Genomic DNA, 19,260 nt, shown 5'->3' with positions numbered 1-19,260 from the left:
GGAGTTAACCCCTGCTGAGGGCTATTGCACAAATGCAGAATAATTTATGATGTAAGCTAAACCATGGTACTTTTACTATCTCCAAACCCCCTTTCTTGCCCTTTTCATTGCAGCGTGCTTGGCTACCCCTTCTTTAGGGTAGGGAACTACTTATAACATTGTAGTTTGGAAACTACAGGAAACTACTTATAACATTCATTCATCCTCATTCTTTTCTTTATTTTTCCTTTTTTTAAAAAAAAACATTCGTTATTTATTTATTTGGCTGCACCGGGTCTTAGTTGCGGCACGCGGGATCTTCATTGCGGAGTGCGGGATCTTTAGTTGTGGCATGTGGGATGTTTTTTTTTCTTTAGTTGCAGCATGTGGGCTCTTTTACTTGTGGCATGCAGGCTCTTCGTTGTGGGATCTAGTTCCCTGACCAGGGATCGAACCCGGGCCCCCTGCATTGGGAGTGCAGAGTCTTAACCGCTGGACCACACTATTTTCACTGAAAATGTTTTCTTAAAAATCTACTGCCCATTTTTGTTCCAAAATTCAAATTTCACCTTACTAATACACAAGCCAGCATTTTCCTTTTGGCAAAGTTTCTATGTAATAAACAAGATACAGAGTGGAGATTGGCCAGAATGAACATCTAGAATTGGTTTTATCTTTACACCTCTGATCTCCTTTTGTCATATCTCGGCCAAGGGCATAGCCCATTTAAGTAAAAATAGGTATGTTCACATCTGCGTTCATTTCTAGATCCTATCACTGTTTAAAGTCAGAGGTAACATTTGTAGGTTCATTTGAAAGAACTTAGTCTTCTTATGGCGCTCCAGTTGAGAAGGGGGAGAGCCAAGTCACCTCTTTCCTGAGAGAGCATTTCATACATCTCCATCTCTGTGATTGCATCGAGTCATTATGTAGCAGTTGGCTCTGATACGCTTGCACAGACACAAATTGAGTCTGACAGGACTGATGTCTCCTGGACTTTGCTGTCATTTGAAATGCTGGCACGAGGGTGGGAGCAGTGAAAGGGGGAGAGGGAGAGAGCTGATTCCTTTAGCACTTCTTCTATAAAGTTTGGAGAATTTTAACATTTGATAGCTGTGAACTGCTTGATAAGTTGTTTTCCAGATGAGATAGATAACAATAGCTGATTTGGAGCAGCTGGCTAGCTTTTGGTTTCAAGTACATGCGTTTCAACATACAATTTGCTTCTTCATGCCACCTACAAATCTGTTCAAAAGGAAAAAAAGGCTATCTAGTGGAATGGTAATTAGAATGGTCATACCCCCTCCTTTTAGTTTTATCTTTCCTGTGTTCACACCATTCATTCATAGTAATGAAAAAGATAATATCTTTTTTTTTTTTTTTTTTTTTGCGGTACACAAGGCCTCTCACTGCTGTGGCCTCTCCCGTTGTGGAGCACAGGCTCCGGACGCGCAGGCTCAGCGGCCATGGCTCACGGGCCCAGCTGCTCCGCGGCATGTGGGATCTTCCCAGACCGGGGCACGAACCCGTGTCCCCTGCATCGGCAGGCGGACCCTCAACCACTGCACCACCAGGGAAGCCCAGATAATATCTTTTTAAAAAAGTTTTTATTCTCATGCTCAAGCTTAGTTTCAAAAAAGACACACTATAGTATCTGCATTAACAATAATTTTTAAACTGCAAGTTATTTTAAGTTTTTAGGTTATTTCTGGATGTCTCTAGTATTTTGTGTCAAGAATTTTATGTGTTTCAGATATTCCTAGATGCAAAACTTAAAGGTATACTGTTTCATTGGCAAACAAATTCTGATTGTCATTCTCAAGTTCTTCTCACAGTGACAGAGGAAGCAGTAACATTAAATATGGCCTTTCTTTCTCTCTTTATTAAGAGCCTATTCTGTACAAAATGTTGTGCTAGATTTATTGAAGGTTCTGTAGGAACTATCATTTATCACCCCAAGAGCCATACTTCAAATTGCTTGGAGCCAGTCAGTCATCACTTCCATTCTTTTCCATTCCCACCAGGACCACCATCACTCTTATGGTCTGTGTTACTTCTTACCTGTGACTCTTGATAATAGTGTTCTGTAAATCATCCCACATTCAGCTGTCAGTTAATCTTTTCAAAGCTTCATTCTATATTGTTCTTCTGCTCCAAAACATTAAATAGCTCCCTTTGTGGTTTGCTGAAAAAAAGGCTGGTTGACTTAGGGAGGCACCCAAGGCTCTCCATGAGCTATTATTTTTTAAGCCTGAGCCATTTTCTTTTTTTTAATATACTGCAATTTTATTTCAATCGCACAAACGAAGTTAGCATGTAGGAAATTTAAATGAAACAGTACGGTAAAAATAGCAGAGAGCCAAAAACGCTAATAAGGAAGTACACCTAAAGCATGAGACATTTTCTTTTGCCTCATCTTCTTGTGGTTTCTTAATGGATCCGTCACACCAACCCAGTAGTCTCATTGTGGACCCTGGACCATCTCCATCAGCATCACTCAGAAACTTGTTAGAAATGCAAGTTCTTGGACCCCCAGCACAGACCTCCTGAATCACAAACTCTGGTGGATGGGTGCCCAGTTACAAGCCTTCCTGGTGGTTCTGATGCATATAGATATTTGGGAAGCCCTGCTTCAGGCCAACCAGGCAACTCACCTTTGCCAAAGCTCCCGTTTCACTGCCCTGCCTTTGTAGAATTCCTGGAATACCTTTCCTTTCTTTTGGTAAAATTCTGCCTGTACTCCAAGGCCCAGTTGGAGATGCCGCTTTTTCCATGATGTCATTCCTAATCCTGAATTTCATGGCATTATTTGGCTTTCCTTCCTGGCACTACTCACGTATTAACTTGTCCTAGTCATCCAATGTGCCTGTATTATTTTCCCTCCTAAACTGGAAAGTCACAGACGATGGACTCTGACTCATTTTTGTATCTTGCGACACGAAGTGCTGTGTAGCAACTCTGATGTCTTGCGCGCAGTAGGCTCTCGGAAAACAGGCTGTGGCTTATTGATTTTACATAGAAAGTTGAGAAACCTAAGCCGTTGCCCAGGAGGCATATAAAAATCCTGTAAGTCAAAGTGGCTGTTGCTAGCTATTGTTTTGACTTATTGAAGCCAAACTAGACTCAAATGTGATGCGTCTTCAGGGAAGAAGCCAAATGTGATGGTGTAAAAAATTCTAACCTCTACTGCTTAGCTGGAGAAGTTGAATTAGCAGATTTCACCTGGTGCCAGGAAAGCAACTTCCATTATTCTGCCAATAATAGACTTTTATCCTGCATGGTGGAGCTTCTCTTAAATCTTGCTTGTAGCATTGATGGACTTTCTTCCATCCAAGTAGTCATGTAATATTTCATAAGAAGTGACAGGTTCTTCTCATAGAACGTTGCCCAAAAGGTGGCATGAGCAGAGAATGAAATTCTCTAGAGGGGTTGGCTTCAGGGTGGCCTGAGCATGGGAGCAAGGTCAACCTGGGGAGTCCCATTTCACAAACCAGGTTGTTTGCTTCCTCATCCAAAGGTGTCATGGTTCCCATTTATGGTGTATCAACAGTGTTTTGCATCTCTCGTGGTGGTTGTGATGGAACAAGGGGAGAAGAGTGAGAGTCTAAGTGTCTTTGTGTTTTCTTCCCTTTCTTTTCTTTACCTCTCCCTCTACAGGCTCTGAAGGTGTTCCAGCTGAAATTTCAGATCGGTCCGGCTCGCTGCGGCTTCTGCGGCAGTGATTCCAAGCTGCCAGTGTGTGCTGGTGCCGAGCTGCAGGATGGTGCACGTAGCCAGGCCGCTGCTGCTGTTCCTTGCCTTCTTCCTCCACGCGGATGCTGAGAGTAAGCCATTCTCCCATTCTCTAGGGGGCTATAATGAGTGGTTTTGTTTGCAGTTGTCACCACGCTCTGGGCCTCTGAATATGTTTCCTTTGGAAGTAAATCCTGAGACCCTGTGGGATCCTCCTTGGCTACCAGCCAGCCTTTCAAAGAGATTATTGACATGGCTTGCTTACCATTTCCTCTCTGTCTTAATGCCCTTTTTCTTGTGCATCTAACCGCTCCTAATGTTTTGCCTTTCTTTTTTTTCTTTCTTTTTTTTGATACTCTTACCAGCCCAGTAGCAAAAGGTATTATGAGACCAATGATACAACGCAAACTGGGATTAACCAGTTGGTGGTGCCAATAAGTAAATATTGCTCAGACCCATTAGAAATTTCTTTAGTTTTGTGGCTATTTCTGTGTTTAGAAAAATGTGCAATGTCACATTGAGCCCAATTAAACTTCCAAGCCCTTGTAGCTGTCACAGCAGCTGTTCTAATGTACCGTTTCCGACAGCTGTCGTGGAGTACAGTATTCAAAGAAATCAAGCAGAACTGACAACTTTGTGGCTGGATGAAGGGTGTGGAAGTGTGAGGAGAAATCTGTGGAGTACAGACCCCAAAGTTTGGATTATTGGACTCAATTTGTGAAACTGAGATTGTGGTCAATTAGCTTGCCAATTAATGAGAAGATCCCATCTCCTTTGTAATTAGGAAATCATTAGGCCTACCTTGTTTACATACGTTTCTTTTCCCATCTGTCCTTTGGATTTTTTGGAAGAGGCAGTACTGGAAAAAGGCATGTCTCTGGCTTGTAGTTACCAACACGTCTGGTCCCGAGTAATGGTTTAACTCATATGAGAGTCAGCCATTCTCTTCGGGAGTCCCCTTGGTACTATTAAAATGTGTAACGTCTGCAGTCATTACCTTTTCCCTCCACTGACTATTTCAGTGAGATTAAATTTGATTCATGTTAAAGATGTTTCGAAGACAAGGATCCTGTGTCATGTTGGCCCTTACCTGTTAATTGCATTTCAACAAGAATTTCCTCAATGGCAGCCCATTTCTTTGTTTAAATAGGGCTCTATTTTTTAAAGAGAGCTTTCCAGGAGTGAAAGGAATACTGTTAATAATAGGATACATATGGAACATGCATGTTTTAAGCACAACATTTTCTGGTTAATAATGTATATAGTCTCCTAATTAGCACTTGGGAGTGTGGGTTTAAGGTGAAGCCAAGGAATTTCGAGTACAATGCCAGCAAATAATTAACTGGGAAAAGACCCAAATGAAAGATGCTTGTGTTAAAAGCCGTTTATGTCAAAATGTATTTTAAAGTTGAAATCTAAATTTAGTGTTTTAAAGAAATCAGGCATATGGCTTTATTTTTCAGTTTTGGCTAGAGTGAAAAAGTAAGTTGTTTTACAATTGTTAGCTTTCGGCAAAAGCATATTAAGGCCGTGGGACCTGACTTTAATATCAGATCTCAGTTAGGGATTTTCTTAAAGTTATTAGATCTAATTATCATATATTCATGAAGTTATCCTTCCAGATGAGTAAGCATATTCTCTTACTGAGAAGCTTTGCTTTTGCTTAATTCTCTGGTGGAAAGTGGCAGACAGATATCAAGCATTGAGGAACAAGTACTTTTAAACTTTTAAATTATGTGTACTTTTTTTAAAAAAATTAATTAATTTTATTTTTATTTATTTTTGGCTGCTTTGGGTCTTCATTGCTGCGCGCGGGCTTTCTCTAGTTGCTGCGAGCGGGGGCTACTCTTCGTTGCGGTGCGCGGGCTTCTTGTTGCGGTGGCTTCTCTTGTTGCAGAGCGTGGGCTCTAGATGTGTGGGCTTCAGTAGTTACGGTGCGAAGGCTCAGTAGTTGTGGCGCGTGGGCTTAGTTGCTCTGTGGCATGTGGGATCTTCCCGGATCAGGGCTGGAACCCATGTCCCCTGCAGTGTCAGGTGGATTCTTAACCACTGTGCCACCAGGGAAGCCCTAAAATTTAAAATTATGGTTTAAAAACAATCTAGACTATAAATGATCATCACCTGCTCCTCCTCTTGCTCGTCCCCTTCTCTTTCTCTTCTACTCTTTCATCCATTTCTTATCCAATAGAGTCTTAAGCAAGAAATAACAAAGGCCTGAGTGAATTAGCGATTGTTAGTTAAATTAAGATATTTACCATGTTATATATTTACATGATAGCAGTTTTCAACCTCAAGATGTAACCTGGAAAAGAATCCCTTCTCTCTCACTTTTCCCTTCGCAGCTACAAAGAGGGAGAGGCTTCTTCTTTGCCAAATCAATTTTGTTTGGTTTTGCCCTATCTCCTCAACCTTACTTCAGGATATTTTCCCTTTAGCAGATTCATTTGGCATTGCTGAATAGCATAGGTAACCTGAGCGTTCCTGGGGAAAGAGGAAAAATTAGCCATATTTTTTAAGGTACATTTTAAAAGGAGAAAGAACATCCCTTAGTAATCTACTCGAGGATATTCCTGGTACATGAAAGCACATGGTAGGGTCTGAGATATAATTTTAGCCACTAAGAATGTTTGAAGAACAATTGATGAAATAGGATTTAGATTGTAACCCATTAAATTGTGCCATTAACTTCTCTTAAAAACCTAAAAAAAAATCAAGATACAAGTAGTACTGAAGAAAACTTTGATTTCTTCACCATCATAGAAAGATGATATTTCTCAGGCTTGTATCAACTGGGTCACTGATTTGTTTCCCTACACTTTCATTCGCACATCTAGCCGTATATATATATTTTTTTTCTTTTACCTAACTGTATTTTGTATTCATACAAGGGATCAGGAGTTATGTTTCAGACTTTAATAGTAGCTTAGCCACTCAATAACTATGGGAATAATTTTTTTTTTTAATGTTGCTCTCTTTTGAAGAAGAGGATGATATGCAGGTGGGGAGTGGAAAGAAGCCACTCTAGGGTGCCATGTTAACTTAGTGTGTTCAGCTCGCTGCCTTTTGAAACGATTAACTCTGCAGAGCTGAGGAGTGAGGCTTATAATCCGCTGTGTGGAACACCATAGAGAAGTGCTGGTGTGATGTCGCATTAGGTAGAAGAGCTCTCACGAACCTTGGTTCAAACCCAGGTTGAAAAATTGTGATAATATCCCTTTAGCAGAAAATTATAGTCTTTGCCATTACCCATTTGAAGTGCCCTGCCGATCTCCACTATTATTTCAAAAGGCTAGATGTGTGCATGGATCCTATTTCTTTTTGTTCCTAAGTCTGGAGTGCTCGAAATGATGTCACTCATTGCTTCTTGAATGCACATACGCATGGTAGAGCTGTGGTCCCGGGGAGGAGTCAAGTGTGACTTCAGTTTGAACACTAGGAGTAGCCCTTCCTCGTGCCAAGCTAACCAGTTTTCCATAGTGGTTTGACTGAGGTCAATTCAGTGATGCTGTGCATGCAAATTCTAGATGAATTTAGATTGTATTATATTAATATAATCCTGGGGTAATTTTTTTTTTTTTTTTTTTTTTACGGTACGTGGGCCTCTCACTGCTGTGGCCTCTCCCGTTGTGGAGCACAGGCTCCGGACGTGCAGGCTCAGCGTCCCTGGCTCACGGGCCCAGCTGCTCCGCGGCATGTGGGATCTTCCTGGACCGGGGCACGAACCCGTGTCCCCTGCATCGGCAGGCAGACCCTCAACCACTGCGCCACCAGGGAAGCCCAATATTTTTCTTTTGACTGAGTTTTCGTGATAGTTTCTGGTAATTTTATGTAGCTTTAGTTTGCTATTTACCAGTCCTTTTTCTTTTCTTTTCTTTTTTTTTAAACTAAATACAGGCCAAGAATCTGCTGTTAGTACATTCTTTTATCAAACTGGTTTCACTATGATGAAATCACTTACATTCTAGACCTGAGTTTATGCTTTTTGGCCACTGTCATTGGACCTGAGTGTTTACTGGATCTTCATTATAAACACAGCTCTTGATAGTTGAATTCCTAAAATGGTTGAGTTCATCCTTTTTCTGTTGCTTTTTGCCATTTTTCTGTCTCAGATGGTGAACACACCCTCATTTTCCATCCTTATTGTGAAGGAACCTCGCTGTAGTCCCCATCTACTCACTATATTTCTGCCCTATGTGAAAGCAATTAGGTTTCTTTTATTCCCTCGCTGGTCGTATATCACTCTATCCAATGGAACTTTATTTCTTTGGCATTAGAGAGCAGACTGACATCAATGTTGTAAGTTAACCATTTTTTCCTTACTTGTTTTCTGGTGGACAGCATAGGGTAATGGTTAATAAAGTAAGCTCTGAAAGCAGAGTCTGGTTTTAAATTCTGGCTGTGTTTTTGTAATCTGGAGGATGATGCCTCATGCTCTTTCTCTGAGTTTTCCTATCTTAAAAATGTGGGTGATGAGTGATGATGGTGATGGTATAGTGTAGGGCCTACTCTTGGGTTTTATGAGGAATAAATGAGTTAATGTAAAACACAGATCAGCAGATAACACATGGTAGATATTTACTAAATGTTATCTATCATTATTCAAAAACATTCAGCCAACATTTTTATTGAGTACTTGTGTTTAGGTACTGTGCTAACATTATTTAATTTGATACAGATCATCAAAATTTGGACAGTTGATAAACCATATTTTCCTGCAGTGTGTTAAAGTCCCCAGCTTGCTTCCCTATAAAAAGTTCTACACATAGGAGATTCTTATAAACTCTTGTCCCAGGAGTTAATCTGAAGATGAAGAGGGAATAATATGAAGCATATCTGCTTTTTCAAGCTTAGGAAATAACCAATTTAAAGTTAATTTTCTTGGGTCTAATGGATAATGGAAAGCGTTTCCATCTTCCTGTTTTGTTGCTTCCTTTAGTGAATTTTCTTGAGCTGCCCTGAGGGAGGAGCTATAGATGTTTACTGTAAGCACATACAGAAACACATGGGACACTGGTCCAGTAGGCTAGAGATGGAGGTAAACAAGGTAAGGAAGAAAGTGAGTGGCTTTTGCTATGGCCAGAAATTATTCTTCAGAAAACAAAATTAAAGAAAAGGAAAATGATTAGATTGAAGGGCAGGGCAAATGATTCCTTTTGCGTTCTGCCGAAATCACTTCCAAGAAGCAGCCTGTCAAGAAGTTAGACCTCCAAAATGAAGTTAGGAATGGAAAGACTGTCTTTCTTATGTCATCAAAATGCATTCCTCCCAGTAGACAGGGCCATTTCACAATGAGAACATTCATAGATCATCAAAAATGTCCTTTAGTTTTTTTTTTTTTTTTAGATTACGGGTGTTTAGGTGTGTGTGATGTATGTATTCACGTATGTATGTATGTACTTAGATCACAGACCATTCAATCAACTTTTAAAAGGGAAATTGCTTGGGATGATGAAAACGAAATGTTCTAAAATGAGATTGGGGTGATGGTACTAACTGGGTACAAACATACTAAATACCATTGAATTGGACACTTTAAATGGGTGATCTGTATGTGTGTGAATCATATTCCAATAAAGCTATTTAAAAATGAAAAGGTAAACTGCTGCTTAATCCAGCTCTCTGGTTAGATTCTCTTTGGTATATGTCACCTGAATGAAAAGTGTTCTGGTTCCTTCAGGCCAGTTAGAATAGATGTGCTCATTGAGGAGAGCAGGAAGAAAGCCAGTTCATTTTTCCATGCTTATCAATGCCTTGCTTGTTTTCCTTTTATCTGAATTTACAGAGGTGTGGCAAAATAAAAACCTTACTGCTCCCTCCTCCTTCCTCCCCTCACTTTAAAGTAGCAAAATTAGCAGAATCCAGCTGTCTACAGCAAGAAAAATATTCCAGCTATTTTACTGATCCTTTGGTCCCATTGCAGAGTTTTCTGTAGCTTTCTGAATTAATTGCTCCCAGCAGAGCTGTACCTATCTAGTAAGGTTAAGAATATGTCACATAATCAACACATGTGTACACTTCAAAGCATTTTATTGTGTGTAGAGGGACTTGCTTTTTCTAAGAAAAACCAAAGTATGATATATTTGTTATCTCTGATCTCTGTTTGCGATGAGGGCCCTAAGCTTGAAGGATAGAACCATATCTGAAATATCGGTGAATTACTTCTTGTTATTGCTAATAGCCTGGTGATATTTGATTATACTGTTCTATGATTTCCTCATTTCTTTCTCATCATATTCTTAGTTTCTTCAATTTTCCTGACGTAGCTGCTATTTACCTGATTCATTTCGAGTAAGTTTGACTTGGTTGGGAGCCCGCCCTCTTCTGCCTATGTTGTCCTGCTTCAGTAAATTCAGAAAACCCCCAACCAGTGTCCAACTTGAAATAAAGAATCAAAGAGAGAAGTACTAGTGATCGGGTGGAAACCAATTCTCTTACTTATAATTTTGCTTTTTCTCTTTTCCTCAGTTTGCTTTAGATTTATTTATTCATTCGTGAAACCAGTAACAGTGTGTGTGTGTGTGTGTGTGTGTGTCTGTGTGTGTGTGTCTGTGTGTGTGTGTGATCACGTGTGCCTGCTACATGGAAAGCTTTGTGCATAATGGTAGGGATATAAAGATTTAAAAAAGTGTGGTCCGACACCAGCTTGTAATCTACTTTCAGAATTCATAGCTCACTTTTCAGAACTCTCTCAAGCAATATTCTCAGATTTTATCTCCAGGCAGGAAGTAGCGCTTAAGAATATGGACTTGTACCCATGTTCAGATCCTGCCTCTGCAGTATAGATGTTCTGACCATGTGCAAGTTACAAATCTCTATGTGCCTCTCATCTGTAAAATGAAGATGGAAAATGGCACACACTTGATATGGTTATCATAAGGATTAGAGAACTCGCAAAGCATTTTGAATAATAGGATTAAATATTCACTAAAAGTTGTGCTTTTGCTTTTTTCTCATCAACTTGCATCATTTCCAAATTAGAAGCATCCATGTTTAGATCTCTGTGGACATTGATCATCCCATTAACTTTATGATTTGAGCAGTATCTTTTAAAAATGTAAATATGTATCATTATGTATGCAATTATGCCTCCAAAGGGCATTGACTGATTGACACATTTGTGTATTTAATACTCCCTCTAGTAAGTGTTTATTGGACACATTTCCTGTGTCAAGCATTGAGGTAACTACTGGATATACAATGGTGAGATAAAGAGATATGATCCCTGCCCCTAGAGGGCTTAAACTCTAGTGGGATAGATAAATATTTAACATTAATCTCAAAACGTTCATACTTTCTAACTGTGATAAATGTTTTGAGGGAAGAGAATAGGGAGGTTAGTGTCTCAACTATTCAGAAGAGCAATAAAAAACGTATGGAGCAGCAATTTATTTCTTGTTTATTGTGAAATAATTTTAGACTTGAAAGAAGTAAAAATTGTACAGGAATTTCCCAAGTACCTTTCACCCATATTTCCCCAGTAATGATATATTATGTAATAACATTACATTATCAACATCAGGAAATCAATATTAGTATGATACTATTGACTAACTACAGATTTTACTAGCTTTTACATCAATATATTTTTGTAAAGATGTAGTTCTGTTAAGTTAGATCACATGTATAGCTCTGAGGGAATGATTTTTGAGCTAGCACCTGATGGATGAATAGACATTAACTAAACTACCCCTGAAAGAGCTGTTAGGGTTCAAGAAAGAACATGCTCTTATACTGCAAGACAGGATAACCTAGTGTGTTCTGGTGACTGAAAGAATGGATGTGACTGGATCGCAGATGCTGAGAAGGAGGAATTAATCAAATAAGGATAGACAAGTAAGCAGGACCATCTAATGCAAGGCTTTAGAACTTGTTCAAGGTCTTGGTTTTTATTCTAAGGACAACTGGGGGAGTGACAGCAGAGATGTAAAAAAACATCTGTGTGGTAGCAGGGTAGAGAAGTGCTCTGAAGCCAGGCCAGCCAGAGTGGCCTTGAGATCTTTTAAGGGTCTAGTTGAATGTTAAGGAAAAGAAGGGGAACAGGGGAGAAGAGTGGTGGAGGTTAGGAAGGCCAGACTGCCTTGAAACTTAAGAAATAATGTTAGTTGACTTTTATTGAGCTACAGTCTCCTAAAACCTGAACTACCTACAGATTATTATAATTCTGAGTGAAAGAGAAAGCCAAGCTAATGAGGAACATGTAACTTTTTATTTTTAACATGTCATTTTTTTCCAGAAGTATATCACTGCTCATTCTTATGACTTCTCTTTTTGTTTGTTCAGGTAATTTTTTAAAACTTACCTTTATGTTAATATATTTGTAAAAAAAAAAGTACTGTGGAATCCAGAATCAGTTTAAAAATGTGAATGAAGTTTAAAACCTTACTAGAATGGGTATTTCAATTTAGTTTCTGTTCTCCAATGAAAGTTTTAAATTCACTCTATGAGGTGTGATGGATTTTACATAATCACAACATAGTGTTGTGATAATTGTTTTATACTACATTTATTCAATGAGACATTAAAATACACTAAGTACTTATATCTTCAGATTAAAAAATAGCACACAGTACATTACTTTTGAGCTATAAGCACAGAAAGTGTAACGAGCCACTTAAACTTAATATATTCTAGTAGTTCTTTTCTTTCTTAGTTGTTGTTTTTGCTGTATTCAAGTTGCTCATAAAGGAGTGAGAGAAAAATAAATTGCTGTTGTTTGTCTACCATTAAAAGAGCAGACCTTAAGTGCTGCTTTTTGCCCATTGACCAGATCACTGGAACTATCTGTATTATTTATGCAGCATGGGATTTTTAAATGTTTTTTTACCTAAAGACAGATCTTTTTGGTAATGACAAACGTGTTAAAAAAAATAAAAACCTGCTTTTTCTCAATACACCTTTAAAGATTTTTAAATTGTTTTATATCTGGTCAAGTTTCTTAAGAACCTCATTTTAATGGGTAACAAAAGTTTACAACTTGATTTTTCAAAGAAATTAACAAACTGCAACCACCTGTTAATAAAGGTGTTAATATTCTAAAAAAGAGCAGGGAAGGCATTCATTGCTTTCAGCTGTAGTGATTTCAGGTTGATACAAACACCTCTTTAATGTCCATATGTATCCTTTAAAAGTAAATTTAAATCACAACATTTAATTTAAAAGTAATATTTCATTCAGTAAATGACTACTGTGTGCCCCAACCGAGCCAGATCCTGATTCGTGTTACCACAGAATTTCCATTCTAGTTGGAGTGGGGCTGGGCGGGGAGGGAAGAAACATGCAGCAAGACAAGGTTATGGACAAAAGATAAATGAACAGTGTGGCTTTGATAGTTATGAATGCTGCAGAGATAATAAAACAGGTGATGTTCTGTGAGAGCACGGTGGGAGGGGGGATGTTAGGGGAGGGGACAGGGCATTCCTTCATTTTATATCAAGGAAGGTGTTGCTTAGTGAGCCCCAACACTTAAGCTGAGCGATGGGACAGCACCAGCCATGAGGAAGTGGAGTTCAGTGCATCCAGGTGGATAGAACAGTGATTCACAAAAGCCTTCAGGAAAGAAGAGTAGTGTGTTCAAAGGACAAAATAAGGCCTAGGAGACTGAAGCATAGTGAGTGGGAAGACATAGCTAAGAGAGCAGGAAGGGGCTAAACCATGTGGCCCTGTAGGCCTTGGAAGGAGTTGGGTTGCTCAGCCAGTATGTAGGGAAACAGATCTATTCTTGGGATATCTACCTATGAAACTTGAGTTGGGCACCACTCTCCTCTGCTGGGACAAAATTAATATTTCTTTCTCAGATAGTTCTTTGAAGGGTTGGTACAATCTCTGATCAGGTTATAAATTCATTTTCTAAACTGCTTGACTGAAATTTCCTTTGTATCATCCAATATAGACTTTGAACACTAAAGGCATTGGTTAACAAAAGCAAAAATATCTGCTTTTAGCTCTTTAGCCTGGCCAGTTGTCCTTTTCTTTTATAGTAGATGATATTTCTACATTGGCAACATAAAATGAAGTCTACACTTCATTTCATGAGTATCCATAGCTGGAGAGGACAAATGAAAAGCAGAGTTGTAACTGGAAGGCGATGGCCAACATACATTTGTAGAGAAGAAGGGAGCTTGAATAGGGCTTTCCTCTGTATGCTTCCATTTAGTCAAGATTATAGAAATAGGATTCCTAAGTGATTCCTATATGGAAAGTGTATCCTCTATATAGATGAAATAATTTTAATAAACTCTTTCCTGGTGAACCTCTTTTATTTGGAGGAAAAACTATCGCTTATGTGATTCAACATATTTGGACTCCAGGTGAAGTGCCCGATAGGTGAATGAAGCCATCTTGGCTTCCCAGTCAGAGCCCAGCCTCCTGGTGATGGCAAGTCACGGGAGTGACCTGAAGTGAGAAGAGGAGAGCTGCCCAGCTGAAGCCTGCAAGGCAGAATCCTGTGCAGAGAAATGTTTGCCTTAAGCAAGTTTTGAGGTGGTGTGAAACACAGCAATAGATAACTGGAACACGTGGTGATTATTGTCATCAAAACGAAGCACCTACCAGCTTGAGAGCCACCTTGGACCTGTTGTTGCTTTATTCCTTCTTCTCTTCTGGCTCTGTACCACAGATGACATTCTAGATAACAAACATTTAAAGGCAGTCCTCGCTTGGGTAGATGAACAGGTTGATATACAGCAGTTAAAGCCCCACCTAGTGCTAAAATTCTGAAACCTTTCAACCAGAGGTTGGCAAATGATTTTTGTAAAGGACCATATAGTAAACATTTTTGACTTTGTGAGCCACACAGTCTCTGTAACAACTCTCCAACTCTGAGTTATAACAAGAAGACAGCCACAGACAACACATGAACGCTTGGGAGTGGTGATGTTCCAATAAAACTTTATTTACAAACCCTTACAATGAGCCAGCTTTGGGCTGAGGGTCATGGCTTGATGACCCCTACTTTTGACCTTACTCACAAGTTCTCCCCAGATAGTGGGGAATGGCGAATGTTTATAAGCAGAAGACCTTGTTTTAACCCGGTGAGATTAGTTAGGGGAAAGAGGCGCATTTGATTAGCCTCTTTTAGCACGGTGCTCTGTTAGTAATGTTTATTGGGAGCAGATTAATTAGAATAAATAAGTTCAAGGAGCACATCTCTTGATAAACAGAGGAATTTAATAGCACTTAACCTTTAGCATTTATGTGGAAGAAGCTTTGCATGTTACTGTGCTTTACGTCTTTGGGGGGTGCTTCAGGTACTTGGCTGTTAGTGCCACTTCAAATTGCAAACTCCTGACAAATGAATAATTTATTAGCTATGGGATAGTTTTCATTGCACTGTGAGCCTGACATTTGGAGCTATGAACATCTTAAATATGGAGAAAAAAGTGCTGGGAAGTGTTACGTTTGATGGGAATGTTGTAACAGGGTCTGTGAAGAAACAGGTTTGTAATCATGGGTATTGAAGTCTGATATTGGTTTCATAAAGGCAAGCAAAAGCAGAAACATCATGGTGAATTTGATCACATCATGGGTACTTCTGGTATAGATGTCCTCTGTACCATCTCAGTGCTCATAAATCAAAAGCAAAATAAAACTCTAACAAGAAAGCACCGTTGATCCAGCAGCGATGCTCAGAAATAACGCTTATGGGTCCACGATGTCACCAAACAGAAAGGCCTTCATTGGGCACAAAGAGGGGGCGGTTTGCAATCGATTGCAATTGGAATCCCTGACTCACATGGGAAAATTTAAATTACCAACTATTGCCAGTTTGTCCTGGCAGCTAGTAGAAGTCACAAGTTTCTGAAAAAGTAGGAAGGGCATAACTACATTCTCATAAGGATGGATGTTGTTTAGAGTTGAATGAAGAAGGAGAACTAATTAGATTAAACAAAAATCTTGGCGGAATATGAAGGATGATGAGTAATGGTTACGTCTATTCGACTATGGAGTAAAATCTCAAGGGAAAGGATGAGAGGCCCACCGCATGAATCATTGGAACTGGGTGGCAGAAACCACCATGGAGAACTCCTGTTTCTGAAATAATCAAGACTACATCAGCAAAGAGATATAAAAAGATCATTTAACAATTGCAAAACACGTAATTCTTTTTGCATTTTAATTGTACTGATTTGGAATCAGAGATGGAAACAGGAAGGATATTATGATAATTATAATAAAACAATTGCTTGTGTTCTGGGATCTCTTTTCTCTACAGAGTTTGCAGTTTAACAAATGGATCTGACGCCACTGTTGGGCAGGGAATAAATTGGCTCACTTCCCTTTGGTGTATTTACTCAGGCCACCAGGCTCCTCTTTGTGGCCTAAGAGAAGCTTTCACACATTAACGCACAGTCACCAACATTCTGCTTAGCTCAGGAAGTGCTTTCTGTTTTCCCACCTTTGCTAGTATTCTCTCCTTCTCCCTTTCTGACCGCATAGCTTTGCTATTCCACATCTTACCTACTCTTCCAGCTCCATCTTTTCTGCCATCTCCATCCACTCTTATTTAGACCCAACTGTGTCCCAGATACTTATAGGTAACAAGAAGCCTGAGCTAAGTCACTTCTCTCAGAATAGTGGGAGAGGCAATAAAGAGATAATTGCAGCGTAGGGAGGTATGTGCAGTAGTAGACGTATGCATAAGGTTACTGTTGAATTTGCAGGGAACGTGAGGGGGGCTGGTGGTGACAGAAACATACTGGAGGGCACTAAGGCAAAGCTAAGGAGCTTGGAGCTTGCCTGGTAGGTCAGTGATTCTCAACCGGATGATACTTTGGAATCACTTGGGGATAAAATATAGCTGTCTCGGCCGCACACTGAGCATTTAAATCAAAATATATGAAAGTAAGGATCAAGCATAGCTGTTTTTAAAACATGTCCCTCAGTTAGTTCTCAAACCCAGCCCAGCATTACCACCTAATAAGGGAAGCAATGAAAAATTTTAAACTGGGAAACAATGTGGTCCAACTTGCATTTTTGATAGATCACTGATAGTTGGGTAGAGGATGAACTTGAGGGTGAGTTGCTCTAAAAGCAAGTAGGGTGAGGGTCATGATGGTCTGAAGTGTGGCTGTGGTTATACGGTAAAGAAAGGCCAGATACAAAAAAATTTTAAGAGGTTTAAAAACTTGCAGGAATTGGTGATGGATTGGACTTGGTAAGTACTGAATGAGTCATACAGGAACAGCTAGAGAGGAGAAGTAGCCAGAAGAGTAGATACTTCTTTGTGTATTTCTCTTCCACCCGTCCCTCCTCTGCCAGTACATCTCATGCACTTCATTATGGTTTTTGTGTCTCTACTAACAGTTATCATAGTTGCCATACATCACTTTGAGACAGACTTAATAGACAGATTCTAATTTTAGTTTGTCTAAAATTCTCACATTCCATGCCCCAGGGGGCAAGTGTATTTACTCATTTCCGATCCTGCCTCCGTGCCCTTGACCCAAAACTGGACCTTGAATACAGCCAGGGGTAGCAAATTCAATGCCCATAGTGACCAGTCAAGTAAAATCCATTATTGAAGCAGCAGTTCAGCTCTTTGGAAAGTTTGCGCTGGATTTCATGAGAGAAGCAGCGACCCAGCCTCTTCTTACCATTCGGGAATGCATGTCCAGGATTTTCTGATTTTCCTAGAGAAGCTTGAAGTCCAGACTTATAGGTGAAATATCCCTAATTTTCACATATTTACTTGAATTAAAAATCATTAAGCAACAGTAACACTGAGGCTAAAGGAAAAACAACTTTGGGATGGATCTGGTGTGGGACCACAGGTTTTCAGTCTCTGTGTAGAGTCTCCGTAGAAGTTTGTAAATTTGAAATGAATAAAATTTCTCAATCCCAACGCTTTCCAACGCTTTCTGTGGTTAACAATAGCAGAAAATTTAACAAAGCACCAACAGCAGACATTTGGGCTGATTCTGTTCTTGGAAAGTGAATTAGAGAATGGATTCCATTACCAGGTATCTCACACTGAAATATAAAGCAGAAGGGCAAATTTAAAGTACTTTATCTGCAATTGTGTAGATACTTCTGGAGAATGTGAACTGGGGATGATGAATTATTTACTTAAATCCTTCTGTCCCCAGTTTTGTACATTCTAAGCAGGCCAGGTTTAATGACCTCAGGTGGCCCCTCATCGCCTGAGGCTGGGGAGAGAGGCTCCCACTCCCTCCTTCTGATTTCATCTGTCCCCTGGTGTCGGGCCAGCGTGGTTGCTGGAGCTCCTTTTTCTCTCAGGGGCTGCTCTGGCTACCTAATGTGAAGCCTCAGAATGTTTAAGGCTAAAGAGCAGTTGAACGGTTGTTCAGCCAATGAATTAGCATTTCAAAGGCCAGTGCTCAGGAGGGCGCTGCCCAAGTGAGCAGCTCGGTGGAAACAGACAAGTTTACTTGTACAGTCCTGTCTGGGTAATAAGATATTTCTGTGAAAATGACTTTCCCTTTGTAGGAAGACTACAGATTTGATACTAAAAGTTTTTGCTTTATCCGTTTTGATGGAATTCTTTCTAGAATGAACCTTGCACCACTTCATTAATAAACAGATCAAATGAAGCGTGATTGTGGCTTGATCATTTATTTGGGTGACATTCACCAGGAATATCAGGGTTTTTTTCTATTTCCTTCTGTTATATTGAAATGTCCTGAAGAATTACTGTGGTATATAGTTGGCTGGACTGCTGCATTTTTGTAGGTCTGTATATGTTTTATAATTTTAGTCTGAAGAAATATGGTATAGTGGAAAGGCATTAGCTTCTAAATAAAAATATGTGGGCTTAGATCCTGTCTTTTGCTATTTACTAGATGTGTGGTCTTGGGGAAGTATATTAACCTCTCTGAGCATAATTTTTTTCTTCAGTTAATATGTATTCTACACCTACTACCTGCCAGCATATTGCGGGTTGCTGGGTATTAGATAGTAAGCAAGATGAACCCACGTCCTGCTATAGCTTCTAATCTAACCTTAGATTTTTTTCATCTGTCAAACAGAGATAAGAACCTTATCCCACACTTGTTTCATGGGGCTTAACTGTGATAATGTGGGCTAGGTACCTGGCAATGATTAGGGGCTCATAATTAGTAGACGTAGCTGCAGGATTTGCTTCTCCCTCCTGTGCTTATTTGCCAGTGCCTTCTAATTCATTACACAAAGCTATTTATACAAAGCTGTTTTCTTCCAGAAATCTTTTTTGCTCTCACATTGTAATTCACAGATGTTGTTCAGGTCTTGAAGTCTGAGCTTCTTCCCTTTCTCCTTTATAAATGTTTTGCCTACATGGTCCATAAGTCATTCATTCATTCTAGAGATATTCCTATACTAGGCTTTCTGGGATACACTGTTCAGTGACCCAAACAACAACAGAATCTTGCACCATGAAGGTCACTTTCTAGGAGGCTGAAAATTATGCAGAGGACAGAGTAGAGGAATCAGGACTGTGTGTGTGTGTGTGTGTGTGTGTGTGTGTGTGTGTGTGTGTGTTGAAGTGTAAGCGGGGGATTCGGTTACAATTTAAAATTGGGTGGTCAGGTCAAGGTAGGCTTCATTGAGAAGGGG

At 39.7% G+C, this 19,260-nt stretch overlaps 1 protein-coding gene across 35 annotated transcripts in view; it reads left to right on the top strand.

Moving 5' to 3' along the window:
* Nucleotides 1-19,260, top strand: part of PTPRD (protein tyrosine phosphatase receptor type D) — a 2,145,367-nt gene that overhangs the window by 1,726,465 nt on the left and 399,642 nt on the right. For all 35 annotated transcript variants that reach the window (XM_067744351.1, XM_067744350.1, XM_067744358.1 and 32 more), the window contains one exon: nt 3,637-3,803. In XM_067744351.1, the coding sequence (XP_067600452.1) occupies nt 3,740-3,803 (64 nt within the window). In that variant the 5' untranslated portion in view covers nt 3,637-3,739. The remainder of the gene's footprint in view (nt 1-3,636; nt 3,804-19,260) is intronic.

Source organism: Pseudorca crassidens, chromosome 7 (assembly GCF_039906515.1).
Source record: "Pseudorca crassidens isolate mPseCra1 chromosome 7, mPseCra1.hap1, whole genome shotgun sequence".
NCBI lineage: Eukaryota > Metazoa > Chordata > Mammalia > Artiodactyla > Delphinidae > Pseudorca > Pseudorca crassidens.
The sequence above is the reverse complement of the archived record's forward strand: the minus strand, read 5'-3'. Positions and strand labels throughout refer to the sequence as shown.